A 16,140-nucleotide genomic window follows, 5' to 3' on the forward strand; every position below is an offset into this window, starting at 1 on the left:
CTGCGACAGGAGTTGGAGGTTCGGGACGGCGACGACTCAGCCCTGGGTCTAGTAGAGAGAAACAGTTTACATGTCTAACTGTGGCAAGCTATAATGTAATAAGCGTTAGTCATAAAATGCCTGAGTTAACAATCTTCATGCAATTCCTCCCACAGCGTCCGGATGTGTTTATGTCTCCAGGAGACATGGACTGATAGTGACAGTGCCGTTATTTTCAATACTTTGGCGGGTTACAAGCCAGTATCTGTGTACTCACGCATACAATAGCGTGGCGGTGGCACTGCAATTTTGATAAAAAACGGACTTCAATATAACAATGTATCTTTTCCGAATCATGTAAGCTGTTCAGAAGGCAGTTTTGAATTCTATACAATTGAAATGAGTAAACATGGTGCATCATACTATATCATATCTCTTTATAGAAATCCAAGTAGCTCCATAGACGAATTTTTTTAACTTGAAAAAATGCTTACTTTCTTTCAGACAAAAATAAAAAATAAACACTTTATTTTAGCTGCGGATTTCAATATAGACATTCTATCAGGCAATAAGGATTCTATCGAGTTTCAGAATTTAATTACATATTTTGGGCAAAGTATGAGTTTTAGTGAAGCCACTAGAGTAACGTAACAATCTTTAACTGGAATTGACAACATAGTAACAAATTTTGCTCAAACTCAGACTCATACCCTTGAACACAGTCTATCAGATAACAAAATGTTAATTCTTTCATGTACCATTCCAAGATTTCAGCAAACTCCTTGTAAGAAAACTCAATTTAAGAGAATCTTTAGTAAAGAAAATGTTAAAATATTTATTTCTCAACTTAATTTAAAATTACAAAATTGCAATGATTCTTTTAGTAACTTTAAATGTTTTTATAATTTGCTTGTGTTAACTTTTAGTGAGTCTTTCCCCCTGAAACCACTACGAAAGAAAAATAAACTAAACACAGCCTCTTGGATGACTGTGGGAATTAAAGTATCATGCGAACGCAAAAGGCTTTTACTTGAAACCCAGAGGGCGGTCGACTGTCCCGAGCTTAACACTCACTATAAGAAATATTGTAAAATATTAAAAAAAAGTAATCAGTACTGCTAAGAGGATGGCAAACGATAGACACATCTCGGGTGCGAGAAATAAATCTAAGGCTGTGTGCGAGGTTGTTCACCGTGAAACAGGCAAACTGGTCAGTAAACAGCCAGAAAATGTAACTTTGATAGTAAACGGGAAAACAATCGTTAAACCTAATGATATTACAAATTCATTCAATAAATTTTTTGTAAGTGTTGGGAAACATTTAAAAACAGATGTTTTATCCTCTGCAAAACTTTTGGAGAAAACGGAAAGACATATCCGACAATGTTTTTGTTCCCATCTGACCCGGAGGAAGTTCAGAGAATTATAATGAGCCTTAAGAACACAAATTCGGTTGGGTGGGATAACATTCCAACCTCTGTCATTAAACAGTCTGTCTTTGAGATTTCTGCTCCATTGGCTGGTTTAATAAATGCATCTTTTCAGACAGGGTTTTTTCCGGAGGAACTAAAACATTCTACAGTAAAACCACTCTTTAAAAAGAGTGAAAAGAAAGACAAGTCTAACTATAGACCAATATCGTTTTTACCTGTTTTATCAAAAATATTTGAAAAAATAATGACAATTCGTATTTTAAAACATTTAGAAAAATATAAAATTTGATGTAAAAATCAATTTGGCTTCATTAAAAAATCTTCCACGGTGACTACGGTTTACAATTTATTGGATTCAGTATTGAATTCCATTGATAAAAAGCATAAAACTGCTTCAATTTTATGTGACCTGACAAAAGCATTCGATTGCATGGAACATAATTTGCTCTTATTAAAACTTGATTATTATGGCTTACGTGGAAAGGTCTACGACTGGCTAAGCTCCTATTTATCTGATAGAAAACAGAGAGTCACATACAAAGACGAATTAATGGAAAAACACATTTCAACTTTGAAGACTATTACACGTGGAGTTTCCCAAGGGTTCAGTATTGGGCTCTTTGCTGTTTTTAATTTACATTAATGACCTTCCACACAGCCTAACCTGTCCGTCCGCTACATTATTTGCAGATGACACAACTTTAACAGTGAAAGGAGATCATTTGACTGAGCTTGAAAGTGCCTATGTGAAGTAGGTAATTGGTTTAATGCGAACGGTCTGATGCCCAACAAGAAAGAAGCCAAATAATTCAGTTCATGCCTTTTTTTAAAATCAGATTCCAGAAGTAAAATTACATGATATTGAGGTTGTCCACTCTTCAAAATTCCTCGGGGTAGTAATAGACAGACACCTTAAATGAAATGAACATGTAGAGCAACTAATGAAAAAACTAAATACAGCGTGTTTTGCTTTGAGAACAATTGGCTCTGTAACAAACTGTGATACTATTAAGTCTGTCTACTACGCATATGTTTTCTCGCACCTGAGATATGGGGTGGCATTTTGGGGAAATTCATTAAAGTCAAAAAAATGTGTTCAAATTACAAAAACGAATTAAGTTATAAGAATTATGTTTAAGCTCCGAACCCGACAGTCATGTAAACCATTTTTCATAAATAAGAACATTTTGACCCTCCCATCTCTATACATTTTTGGAGTTTTAAGTTTTTACAAATCTAATAGGAAACAGTTCCATAAAAATCAAGTATTTCACCCTTACAATACAAGGCATCAGATACTACACTATCCTGTTCATCGATTAAAACTCTATGAGCAGGGCGTGTATTATTCTGCATTAAAACTTCACAATAAATTGCCAGAATCTTTAAAAAATGAATATTCTATTCAAACATTTAAAAATCCTTAAAATGCTACCTCATAAACCGGGCATATTACTCTGTTGAAGAGTACTTAAATACTTAATTTACCTATTTATATTTCTTATTTGCCTTAAGTAAGTTTTTTGAGCAAAAGTGTAATTTGTCCTTTTGATTTCTCATTATTTTTATTTGTTGTTTTGACTATGACAATTCACATGTTTATTTTAGTTCTGCTAAAGAATATAAAAACGATGTGAAACTTTTATTGAATAAACTAACTGTCTCTCGCGGTTTCACGCGCTTTTCGTAAGCTTTGCCCGTGTATGAGCACTTCTGGTTCAGTAAATTATATTTCCAACGCCGATGTAGAGTTTGTCTTGATGCCACGATCAAGAAAATATGTAAAAAAGTGTACGTTTATAGCCATTATACAATTACATGTACTTTAGTCTAAAGTGGTCTAACACTCAAGCTTTATGTTCAACGAAAAATGTATTTTAAAATACAAATATACATCACAACTTAGCCCTTTCAAACACTTTTTGGCAATTTAATATAGTACGTAACTGTCGTAAATTGCAATTTACAGTGTGCAGACGCGTTGAAAACTTTTATCTTTTGCAGCTCCGCCTGGTGGCGAATTCCATCAATAGGCATGGCATATAAACCTTCTCCGTGGAAAAATACATATACATACAAATTTTCATAATGATCGGTCAAATATTTTACGATTCCACAAAGGACAAACATTCATTCATTTATATATATATATATATATATATATATATATATATATATATATATATATATATATATATATATATATATATATGAATATAATGTTGAATGTACCGAGAAACACCTTCGAAGCTATTTTTGGAAGGTATTTAATAATCAAACTATAAGTAATTCTGCCTGATGGTCCAATCCAGGAACTGAATTTTCTTGGATTTTATAAAATCTAATAGTTCATTTGTGTTAAAAGTACTTTCTAAGTCATGATTGTTATTTTTTATTATTAGATGGGTTGATTCAAGTCTTTTACATAATTTGGTACTATATGACTCATAAATTTATCCGCTAAATCCACATTAGTGTCGAATGGGTGAGTAGTGTTGAATAGTGAGTAGTGTCGAATACTACTCAATGGGTGAATTTTTTTGAAAATTTTTGCCATAGACCTGCCCAATCCCAATCCTAAAACTCAGAACTCAAAACCCGAAAACTCCAAGAGTTCATCCCTAAATGCGCCCCTCTCCCCCCCAAACCAAAGTGACCCTTTACTACAAGAGGCACTGTGACTCGTCCAACGCCAACATTGGTCAACTGGATATGACTTCAAGTACAAGTAAGTACAAGAATTCATTATTGTAAAATTTGTATTGGTTTATTTTGTTTTTGAACCCATACATGCATGATCTGATGATTTTTTTACTGGTTTGTGAACTTAAATTCGTCTAACCTTTTCTCTTTGCATTTTAAATTAAAATTTCGACTATTAAAAGCGCAGTTTGAACAATTCTATAGTTACTGTTACCATACCCTGTTTTATCGGAAAATAAAACGTCCATGTGAGATTTCTGCGGAAGATTTTTTACTTTTATATTTTTACGATTATAAGTTTATTGTAACAAAATTAATGAATTAACACTAAAGTAACAATAAACAGTTTATCTTCATAGTTTTTAGATAGTATTAAAAGCCGGCTAGTTGGCAAATCAGAAAAATATGGTGAAAAATCTGAAACAAACTTCATGATCTTACGTACATGTTTTTTTTTTTTTTTTTTTTCAAAAGCTTTATTTCTGGTTCAATTACTACAAGTAAATAATTATACACAGAAGTTTGAATCATAGAGAACAGAAGAACATAGAAATATTAACATTAGTGGGTTTGCTCCAATGGAGACACCCTTATAACATAATACAGTTAACAGAAAATAAACAATAAAATTAGTAACTTGACAAACAATGTAAGTTTCAAATTATAATAAAATGTCTTGAACAAGACGTGCTTTTCAGTCTTCTGTTGACAGTTCTTTGGCCAATGTTAAAATGGACAGCACCTGTTGATTGGTCCAGAGTTTCTAGAAATGTAGCACTTAGTTTTCGGATGTAGTCACAGATGGTCGGAATTTCTAATTCATTATGAATCTGTCGGTTTCTAACAAACCATGGAGAATTTGTTGCTATTCTCAAAAACTTGTTTTGGAATACTTGAAGTTTGTTCATTTTTGATTTTATGGAGGCAAGGACCCCAAACTGGACAAGCATAAGTTAAGAGGGGTCTGAATATTCCTTGGTAGATTAAAAGAGCGCATTTAAGTTTAAGAGATGATCTTCTATTGATAATTTGGGTACATTTGTGCCAATCTTGTGTTTGCTTGATTTAATTTTGAATTTATGTGCTGTTTATAAGTAAGTTTAGAGTCTAATAAGACACCCAAAAAATATTTAACAGTTCTGTCATTTTCATTCCATGGTATGATGTTATCTTGAATTTCTATATTCCTTAAGGGATTGAATTTTCTTAGCGGAAAATATTTTCGCTTCACATTTTAGAGGGTTAAGTGCGATTTTCCAATTAACGAACCAATCCAACAGTAGGTCTGTATCAGTCCTGAAGCATGTCAACTGCTGTGTCAATGTCCTTGATGTTGGGAAATCAAGGCAGTGTCATCAGCGAAAAGAGCAAGCGTAGAATGAGCTGGAATGGGTAGGTCATGCATGAACATATTAAACAGGATAGGTCCTAAAATTGAGCCTTGTGGCACACCAGCCCGGATCTGTCGAACAGTGGAATGAGTAGAATTTATTTTTACTGAAAAAGTCCGGTTTTCTAAAAATGATTCGATGATGTTTTGCAAGTAATTTTGGAAGTCCAGTTTGAAATTAGCTTATACAGAAGGCCTTTGTGCCATACTTTGTCAAAGGGCCTGAGCAACATCCAGAAACAAAGCAGCAGAGTGTCTTTTATTTTCAAACCCTTGCACTATTGTTTGTGTTAACCTCGCAAGTTGCTGCGTAGTAGAATGTTTTGCCCTAAAAACCGAATTGGTGGGGAGGAATACATTGAGCATCTTCAATGAATCTGCATAGTCTCTTCTGTATTAGCTTTTCAAATACTTTTGCCAGAGTGGGTAGTAGGCTGATGGGTCTGTAACTAGAGGGATTTCTAACAGGCTTACCGGGCTTGTGGATAACAATAACTTCAGCATGTTTCCAGGATTTAGGAAAGTAACCAACGTGTAGGCATGCATTAAATAAAGTTTTTAATAGCTGATGGGGCTGTTGGCGGGAGTTCCTTTAATATTAAGTTTGTTATCAAGTCATACCCGGGAGCTTTCCTCAACGGTAGGTATTGGATAACATTTCTAATTTCAGATGTTGAGATATACTGAGTGGGAAGCTCAGCAGATAAGAGTGTGCTATTTAAAAACCTGTTGACTTCATCTTCAGTTTGCAAATTAACAGTAGGGTTAGGGGAAAAAAGCATTTTCAAAATAATTCGCAAAAAACCTCACATTTTTCAGAGTCACTCTGGTACGTCTCCTGGCCTTGTTGAAGGGGAGGGATCGTAGAAGGCGTTCTGAGAATTCTTTTGGTTGCCAGCCACATTGAACTATCGCCTGGGTTTATTTCACTCAAATATTTCTGATAGTCATTAATTTTGAAAATATCTAATTCTGATTTTATTTTCCTGATGAGCCTGTTAAGCTGCATGCGATCTTCTGGATGCCTGTGTCTCTGCCACCGTCTCCTAAAAACATGTTTTTCTTTAATTAAATTAAGAATTCTTTGCGGAGGGCGATTAGGACAAAACATGGTTTGTGATTGTTTTGCGACTGCTTTTTTTAACCGAATTTTTAATCAGCTCAGTGAATTGTAGTACACAGTTGTCAATATCTTCGAAAGACTGTAAACAATTCGGTAAGATAATATTAGTTTCTAATTCGTTATGAAATACAGCCCAGTCAACTTTACCATTTATTAGTTTCAATGGAGGATTGGTAAAATCGGGTTTAATTGAAAAAGTTACAATTACTGGTAAGTGGTCAGACGTTAACTCGCATAAGGTTTGCTGTACTATCGGTTCATTGAAATTATTAAACAAAACAATATCTAATATGTCAGGTTGCTGGTTTCTCTGCCACGGATAAAATGTTGGTTCTACAGGAGCAGATATATTAATAGTTGTACGCATCAAGTAGTCATTCAAATTATTACCCTTTGGGTTATTAGTGCGACATCCCCATAAAGTGTTTTTACTGTTTAGATCTCCCATTAAAATAGTAGGACTATTATTATAGAGAATCCTATTAAAATCTTCATCAACAAAACGTTTGTTAGGAGGTAAGTATGCTGATACTAATGAAAAGTTTGAGTCCATTTTTTGTAAAAATATTTTTTATGGAAACAGCTTCTAAACTTTGTAACTGGGGAGCAAGAAATTCGTGGTGTTTTATGTTTCTTTTGATCAAAATTGCGACACCCCCAGAGGCATGAGGAGCCACTCGGTCCTGTCTGTAAATAGAATAGCCACTTATTTTAAATTTATCATTGGGCAGGAAGTGAGTTTCAGTGACACATGCAACATCTATATTATGTCTTACTAGGAAATCTGTAAAGAGATGTTTTTTTGTCTTTCAAGCCATTGGCATTCCAATTGAGAACAATTAAGTTTTTAAAGAGAGTTGGGGCCTGATTGTTAGTCACGGGCATTTTTAAAGAAAGAAGCAATAACCTGCTGAATAACCTTTTTCAACTGGGGTATGAGTATTTTTACTACATTGCTTATTATTTCGTCAAGACCTGAGATGTTACCTGCTTCCAGAGATTGTGGATCCTCTACGGAGTTTGCAGTTGAAGGAATGTACGACGGATGAGCCACCTCAGCATAGCTGGGGGAGTTCATATTCAACGGAGATCGAGGTGGAGATGATTTTGGTTGAGTTTTCCCTAGGTTCGTTGAGTTTTCGGGTCGTGTCGTTGTAACTTGTGGACGAGATTCTTGGTCGTTCCCTATGGAGGATTTCTTGCGACCGGTCAATTTCTGCTTGATGACCTGGTAGTATTTACACCTCCTGTAATTTGAAGTATGTTCCTCGCCGCAGTTAACACACACTGGTTTGGTTTCTTTACTGACCGGGGCAGTCTGAATAGAGATGGGATCCCGAGCACCGCACACAGCGAGGGTCCAGTTTGCAGAAGTTTTTTGTGTGACCAAAGTCTTGGCATCTCAGACACTGTGGGATGTTTTTTGACTTCCTTTTAATTTCCACTTTAACTATGGCGTGAAACAATTGTTCAAGGTTCATAATATCACGACCACTTTTCCGAATTCTCCAGCTCTACAAAAACAGAGTGGCATTGGACTTTTGTTTTTGTTGAACAATCTTGATACTTTAATGGTCGGGTAACCCATGTCACATAACTCTTGATTGATTTCTTCGTCAGTTAGAGAGTAGGGAACATTACGAATGATCACTTCAAGGTTTTTGTCCTGGGAAGGTTTAAAACGTGAAAAACTTTACTTGATTTGTTTCATAAAAGTTAGTTAGTTTCCTGTAGTCATTTATTTCTGTTAGGTTTATCTTGATCGATTTAGCTTTGATTTCAGTTGTGAAACTTGATATTACATTACACTTAATATCTTTTATTATTTCTTGGTGGTTATTTACGTCACGCAAAAATATTGGTGGGATCTTAGATCGTGATTTATTTTTCTTTATATCATCAGGAGATCCTTGTTCCATTTCATGTCCTTGTTGTGAGGAAGGAAGACAGTAGCTATGATCTGCAACATTGGTATGGGTTGGTTCAAGTATCTTGAATCGGTTTTTTGAATGAATCTCACTCACATCGAGGTAGTACTTCTTAGGAGGTGGAGAAGCATTTGCAGTTTTAGTAATATGTCGCTTTTTTGGATTCACGAAGTCGTTGTTGTTATCGGGAAGAGGAACAGTTAGCATTTCATTCATGTCTAACGTCGAACTTTGTCCGAGCGGGAACAATTCATTAGCCTGGCTGGCTGTCATAGCGGTAGGAGTAGGTTTAAAACATTTTAGGTTAAGCCTTTGTTTACAATATTTGAATTTGAACATCAAATTTCTTGTGTGAACGAATCTTGTGAATTAATCAAACAAATACAATCTAAACACGGTAAAAAGTTAAAACAATAATTAAAAACACTTAAATAAAACTTTTGAACAAACAATTCGAAGAAAATAGCGGACTAGAAAACACTAGGTAAAAACTGTTTTGTCAGTCAGCTGAAGATTCTACGTACATGTAAACTTTTTTTATACTGATGAATCCTTCCCTAATCATATGGATGAGGTTTCATGTTCGAATTTCGTTGGATACTTGTTTTGTTTTGTTTTGACGTGAGTAGGCGAGGTTACGGTTACGATTACTATAGTATAGATAGGGTGATAAGGATAATATTTTGTTTGTGCGTGTGTAGTTGAAAGTTCTTCTGATAGTTGTTTTGTTAAAATACATCTGTTGATTATTACTGCCTTACCGAATGAAATGTGTATCAATTTATTTGTGTGCGACTGAGTTATTTAGATGTTTATCTATATTTTAATAGCAGTTTGAGTATCAAGCTTCAGCTAACCTATAATTTATTTCATTCTTACAAGCCAACATTTTATATTAATTGTTGGAATAAATTATTAGTTTCATGGAGCAATATAACTTACCTACAAGTTTTGGTTCTCAGAGACGTCAGTTTCCCAGTAACAGTTCTTATGTACCTAATAAAAGATTACGAAACACAGATATTTTGGGTTATGTAGATTTAGATGAAGTATTTAACAAAAGTTTCTCCTTCTTCAATGGCAAGGGTAGTTATAAAAGAACTATTTGTAAACTTCCAGATCCAAAATCATTATTTGAAGAAGAAAAGTGGAAGGTAAGGTAATAGGCCTAGTATAGATCGAAATTGGCTGTAGTACAATAAACCACGATGCAATCAAATCATCAGTATTTCTGACTATCTAAACTACCAAACTATCAACAACCTAAATGTCGAACCGAATTTTACAATGTAGGCATTTCAAATCATAGTTAAGTTAGTGACTGCAGCTGCAATATAGGAAGTGGCCACCACCACAATCGAATAAGAGTACCAAATTATCAAGCTGCAGTATGATAAGCGGCCAACACTCAAATATTCATGATTATCAAATCATATATCGATTAGAGTGAATTAAATGCTGGCAGATAACCCAGCAGGGATCACTTCTGGTTAGTTTATACCTACCAGTTGAACCCACCACTGGGCACAGCAAAAACCGATGTGCCACTTCAATCTGGGCAACTTTATGGATGTCCAGTAGCGGCACATCACTAACCGCAAATGTTGAGATTCTGGGGTTCATGGGCAATTCGATAGGTCTAGTCTGCTGTGGAAGATGACTGTTGGAGTTGGTGGGGTTTGTTCCCTTACCTCAGAGGTTCTTGTTAACCTCAACAAGGGTGTGCCACCCCCTGCCTACTTTGACTGGAGAGGCTGGTTCAGAGCTGGCCTCCCCTTCTTCCGGGATGACTTTGAGATGTAGTGCCCTAATTCTTCCTCATGGATCTCGATAGGAGGCGGCCCCTACTCCCTAACGTTACCCATCCTGAATATCCTGTCGCTCCGGAAGCAGCGCAAAGGTTCTTACAGGACTAAGTGCAATTTATAAGCTTCTTGTCCTAAGAGAAAAAAAAAAAATGCTGACAGATATTTTTACCCTAGAAAGTTATTCAAGTACTATGTTGTTTAACTTTGTATAATTGAAAATGAAGCCTATTATTTTCTATAATCTAAATTGCCAAGCTATATGTTTTTACATAAAAAAACTTCACTATAATATAATCTTAAACGTCTATAACGTAAGTCAGTTTGTTCCAAATTAATTCAAACGAAGTTAAATCATGTGTATGGTATTTAAGTAATGGTCACTAGAAATGGAAAATACTGTTATTTGTCAATAACCTATTACAAAATAACGTGGTCAGGTATTACATTCCAGTAACATGGTAACTTGTTGCTAGTCGATTCACTCAGTATTAGTTTCATGATGTTACTGAATTGACGTTACAAAGTTGCAAGGAAACTGAGACTAAATCTACTTGTGTAGATCTGTTTACACATAGTATACAAAAATTAAACTAACTACAATAACTAGGTACAATATAATATTTATTCTGATAGACTAATAAAATAATAAGCTGTTTATTTTCGAATTTTCACTAAACAATACAGTTACTCCTTTCTCCTATTTGTTATTAGGCTAAACATCCGTATTTATTACAAATATACAAAAATGAAGTCAACATTTATGAGAGCTCACGTGATCTGAGCTTGAATTTAGGTAGGATGAGAGTCATCCAGAAAGTAGATTACGTTTCGCCATTTTGATATTAGAGTGTTTCTCCGTTCAGTAGTTATCCAGCCATGCTAGTGAGAAGTTACTGTCGCTCTTTGTTGTTTTATAATAGCTGTTTAAAATGTGTGACGCAATTGAAAATCCCGCAAGTTGTGAAGTGTGGTCAGTAATATGGTTGTTGTTGGCTAAGCACAATAAACCAATTGAGATTTATCACCAACTCTGTGAAGTTTATGGGAACAATGTGATTACTGAAGGCGGAGTGCGTCAGTGGTGCATCAGGTTTAAAAATGGCCGAACTAATGTGCACGATGACGAACGAAGTGGACAATTAAGCATTGTGACCTATGAAATTATCTCTAAAGTTTATGAGAAGATTAGCATCTTGCACAAAATTTATGGTAACCTAACTTCTGTGTAACAATTTCATGTAACAAACTCCTTGAAATTTGAGGAAAACTAAGTGAGAGTTCTGTTATTGTGAATCAGCAGTCTTCCTTAATCTTCTCATCGACTTTAGAGACAATTTCATCAATCACAATGCTTGGCCGTCCACTTCATTTGTCACCATGCTCATAAGTTAACATATTTATAACAACCTAATCTAAATCTACTTATATTGGGTAATAACATTCCATAGCATAATATTTCCATTCCTGGCCTTATTGATTGCATGAAATCCCCCAGGCTGTTGTTGGTTACTGAGTAACCTAATAACAGAAAGTCTTTATTAGAATGCCAAATTATTCAGCCCAACTGTTACTGAAATAACAGTGTTGCTGGGGTAACATGTTATCCCGGTAATGGTTACCACTTCATTGGCTGTTCTGGCACTAATATTGCCCATCTGTAATGTTCGCAAGTACAATGACAATGTACATGTTTTATTTGTGTTGCAAGGTATCAGAGACATTTCAAAATAGTAAAAAGTAAGTAAATGTTACACTGTTTCGTTTGGTACATTGTGTAAATATACATAGCCTAGATAGGTTTTTATTCATCATAAAATTATTACTTCTTAAAATATACAAAACAGCTGAATTCTACTGTAATTTGAAATACCTAAAATGTAATTTGGTTTTAGTAGGTATATTGAGGAACCTTTACTCATGAATACTGATGATTCGATAATCATGAATATTCAAGTGTTGGCTACTTAATATACTGCGGCCAATTATCAATTAGAAATACATAAACTATTAAATAAAAACAATCCTAACTATAGTTATTTGCAATTAATTATTGCCAGCTCTTTTTAATGTATTGAATAGCAATATTGTTCCAAATTAATTAAAAGTAAAATTCATTTTTAAGTTTTATATATATGGACATTGTGAAAACTACTGAAAAATCCTGGCGTCCATTAATACAGACGTTCACTGTAAAAATTCTACCATGATAAAAAGATTTTTTGGTAGGTACTATTTATGCTTTTTGTGTATAATAAATTAGCAGTATATGCATGTTTTATGCGTTTTTAATTAAACAATTTATATTTAAAGAAAATCAAAAAGAAATAGAGCTTATCTAAAATGTTTTGATTTAATGTTAATGTGAAATGTTACAAAATCACTGAAATACGCCAAAATCATTTTTCAGCAGCACCTTTAGAGAAATCTCTGGCATTTTTCGGTAAAAACTTGTCATTATGCTCTGACACTAATAGGATCAATTATTAATTTTTTAGATGTAAAAACAGCTGAAATGTACTGTAATTTGAAATACTTATAAAGTAATCTGGTTAGAAATTTTGATTTTGGTAGTTTAGATAATCATGAATATAGATGATTCGATTGTGGTTGTGTAGGCTAAATATTATTTCTTCCAGGCCAGTCTTATGGCTATGTGAGCTTCTCACTCTCAATAAAGCAAGTTCAGCACTTCAACACTACCTTTGTTTTTTCTTTTAGATAACAGGATATCTATCTTCAACAAAATTCACAACAGCAGAAATCAAATTGTCAACAGATCTGTTCAATTAGACTGTGTTGCTTCGTTATTATAGAATTCGAATCCTACCTTCAAGTTCTCCTTATATAAAACCCAGTCTGTATCCTTCAGATTCCTGTAAGTAACCGTTAAAGTCTGGTTCCTCAACTCTGAAGCAGTCCTCTGAAGAATGGAAGTTCTGCATCATCATAAGGTAAGTTTGATGGTGAAAGTATCAGGAGCTGCCAAGTAATGGTCTAAGCAGCCTGAGAGATCTTGGAAACAAACCTCCAGGATAGGAATGCTCTCCAGCCTGCTGCCTACAACATTGTAGGCATTCTGAACACAGGTACTAAATAGTTTAGCCTATCACTGACAACTGTCTGTCACAAAGCATTCTTCCAAAAAGCATCTACTGAACATAGCCAAAGCAACCTTATTGTTTGGAGCATACTGATTCCCATGATCAACCAGTCCCTTCTCTGCAGCCTCAACCAGATCTGCTCAATCCTGATAAACATCTTCTAGTTCCTCACTCTCAGAGTCACAGCAGACAGCTGTTCTAGAATTCCCTATGCAGACATCCCAACAACATTCCAGTGCTCTGCAGAGATCCCACCATTCTGTGTGTAAAGGCTCGTAAGATCCTTCCTGGTCAGAGGACCACAGACCCTGAAGAAGAGAGAGAGAGAGAGAGAGAGCTTTATTTCAAAATCACACAAAGACCTGAAATGGCGTTACAAATTAATACAATTAATAAATTACAACAATTTTCTTGCTTCACAAATCAATTTCGGTTTTGAATCCATGATTAGTGATGAAAGTGTTGCCAGTTCAAAAAACTCATTCACACTGTAGAAAGGGTTTTCAAGAAGCCACCTGATGAGATGAAGCTTTAGCGTTCTGGGGGTTCTCACTCTTGATGACTTGAGGCAGGATGTTGTAGAATTTTGCCCCTGCATATGATGGTTTTTTTTTTCAAAAAGTGTCCGATGATGAGCAGGAAGGCTAAAGTTTTGGGGCATTTCTGGTATTATAACCATGCAGGTCTTGATGTCGAGGTCTGCTGATTTGAGGTCGCCAGGACGATGACTTCGTAGATGTAGAAACCCACAAACTGTCATCAACTTCAGCTCCTTGAAAATGTCCCTCTGCAGCTGTCTCTCCATCCCAGCCCAGATAACAGCCTCCTCACTGCTTTCTTCTGAAGAACGAGCACACGTTTTAAGTTGTGTTGGGAAGGACGCACCCCCACGCCATTATACCATTACCTCATATTGCTCTCAAAAAGGGCATGATAGGCAGTTAAAACTGCTTCAGGCGTGCTAACTGCTTGCGTTCTTCTGAGGGCGAATAGGGCACTGCTGAGTTTCTTGCAGAGAGAATCTATGTGGTCCTGCCAGTTCAGCGAGTCATCAATGATTACTACTCGCAAGATGTTTTGTCGCTCTTACCGCCTGGAAGTCAGGCAAAGCTGAGACTTCTTGTTTCTTGCTTCCAAAGATGATTTGGGTAGTCTTTGATTCATTGAAGAAGACTAAGTCATTGCTCTGGCAGTATTCAATGGCAAGGTTTACAGCTATAAAAGAATTTACTTCAAGGGTTTCTAAAGATTTGTGCGCTGTTAACAAAACCGAAATCGTCAGCATACATAACTGTGTGGCTTAAAGGCTCAACGTACTGAGGCAGGTCATTCGTATATAAAATGAAAAGAATCGGGCCAAGGACCGACCCTTGTGGAACACCTCTTTTCACTGGTAGGAGGCTAGACCTAGTCTTAGTCTCAAGACCATTCACCATCTGTCTGATTCTCCACAAGCTGCTCACGATCACTGAGGTAACTCTTAAACCACTTCATTGGATCATCCCGAAATCCAAGAAATCTCAGTTTATCAAGTATTAGGTCATGGCCGAGACAATCAAAGGCCTTACTCAAGTCCATAAACATACCAATGACATTTTTGCCTTCATCCATGCTATATCCACTATGTGTTCTACCATGTCAACAAGAGCTGTCTGAGTTGATTTCTTGTGAAGGAAGCCATGTTGACTCGTTGTCAAGATATTGTTGTTGTTAAGGTGCTCAAAGATTCTTATCAGGACAATTTTTTCTATAATCTTTGAAAATGTTGAAATAAGCGATAACGGCCTATAATTTTTCAACACTGTGTTTGCTTTCCGTTCTTATGCAGTGGAATGACTTTGGTGAATTTCATTTTCTTGGGAAACTCTCCACTTTGTAGGGACAGATTGGTAACATGTACTAGTGGGAGAAGCAACTCACTTTTTACAGACCTTTACAATGCTTGATGATATCTCTCTATCAACCAGCAGATGGTTTTACTTTTCAGGCCATTTAGGACATCGCTTAGTTCTTTTGGAGAAGTTGGCTTGAGTACTAAAAGTGGAGATTGGATGTAAAGAGGTGTGTTTTTGAGTTGCGGGTGATTGGACCTCCAGAGGATCTCGAAGGACCTTTATTTAGTGTTTTTTCTGCTATGGTGGCAAAATGCTCATTAAAATAGTTAGATATTAAAGTCGGGTCTTCTACAATATTTCCAGAAATTTTGAGATGATCCCAGATTTCCTGCTGATTTTGTCTTTTTCAGGTGTCTCTCATTGTTGATAATGTTCCAAATGGCTTTGGATTTGTTTGTGGAGTTATTAATATGCTGAGCACTGAAGTTGCGTCTGATAGATTTCAGTTTGTTATCGTAGGTTCTTTTGTGCTGGGCAGCAGTTTGTTTGTCTTCTTCTTTTCCACTCATGATAAATTTTTCTTCAGCCTCAAGAAACTGTTGTTTGAGTGCTCTTGCTTCTGCATCACAGAGTGGTATAGTCTTAAAGTTGTTGTTAATTCTCGATTTTTTTAGGGGACAAAAGATGGTGGATTGCATGAGATCCTTATCATCGACCTAAGACCATACCCAACAGCAAATCTCTGGTTTCGTCATTGCCACACAGCTAAACAAAAGCATCTCAGTTAAACTACAGATGTTAATTAGGAACACATAAAGCACTCGCCAAAGGGTTAAATTG

General features: G+C 35.6%; 1 protein-coding gene across 1 annotated transcript in view; it reads left to right on the forward strand.

Annotated features, from left to right (window-relative positions):
* Nucleotides 1-9,185: 9,185 nt before the first annotated feature.
* The window catches only part of LOC124360874 (cap-specific mRNA (nucleoside-2'-O-)-methyltransferase 2), a 31,087-nt gene continuing 24,132 nt past the window's right edge, over nt 9,186-16,140 (forward strand). Inside the window, 1 exon segment of the mRNA XM_046814846.1 lies at nt 9,186-9,710. Coding sequence (XP_046670802.1) covers nt 9,480-9,710 — 231 coding nt within the window. The 5' untranslated portion in view covers nt 9,186-9,479.

This window comes from Homalodisca vitripennis, chromosome 4, assembly GCF_021130785.1.
Source record: "Homalodisca vitripennis isolate AUS2020 chromosome 4, UT_GWSS_2.1, whole genome shotgun sequence".
Classification (NCBI taxonomy): domain Eukaryota; kingdom Metazoa; phylum Arthropoda; class Insecta; order Hemiptera; family Cicadellidae; genus Homalodisca; species Homalodisca vitripennis.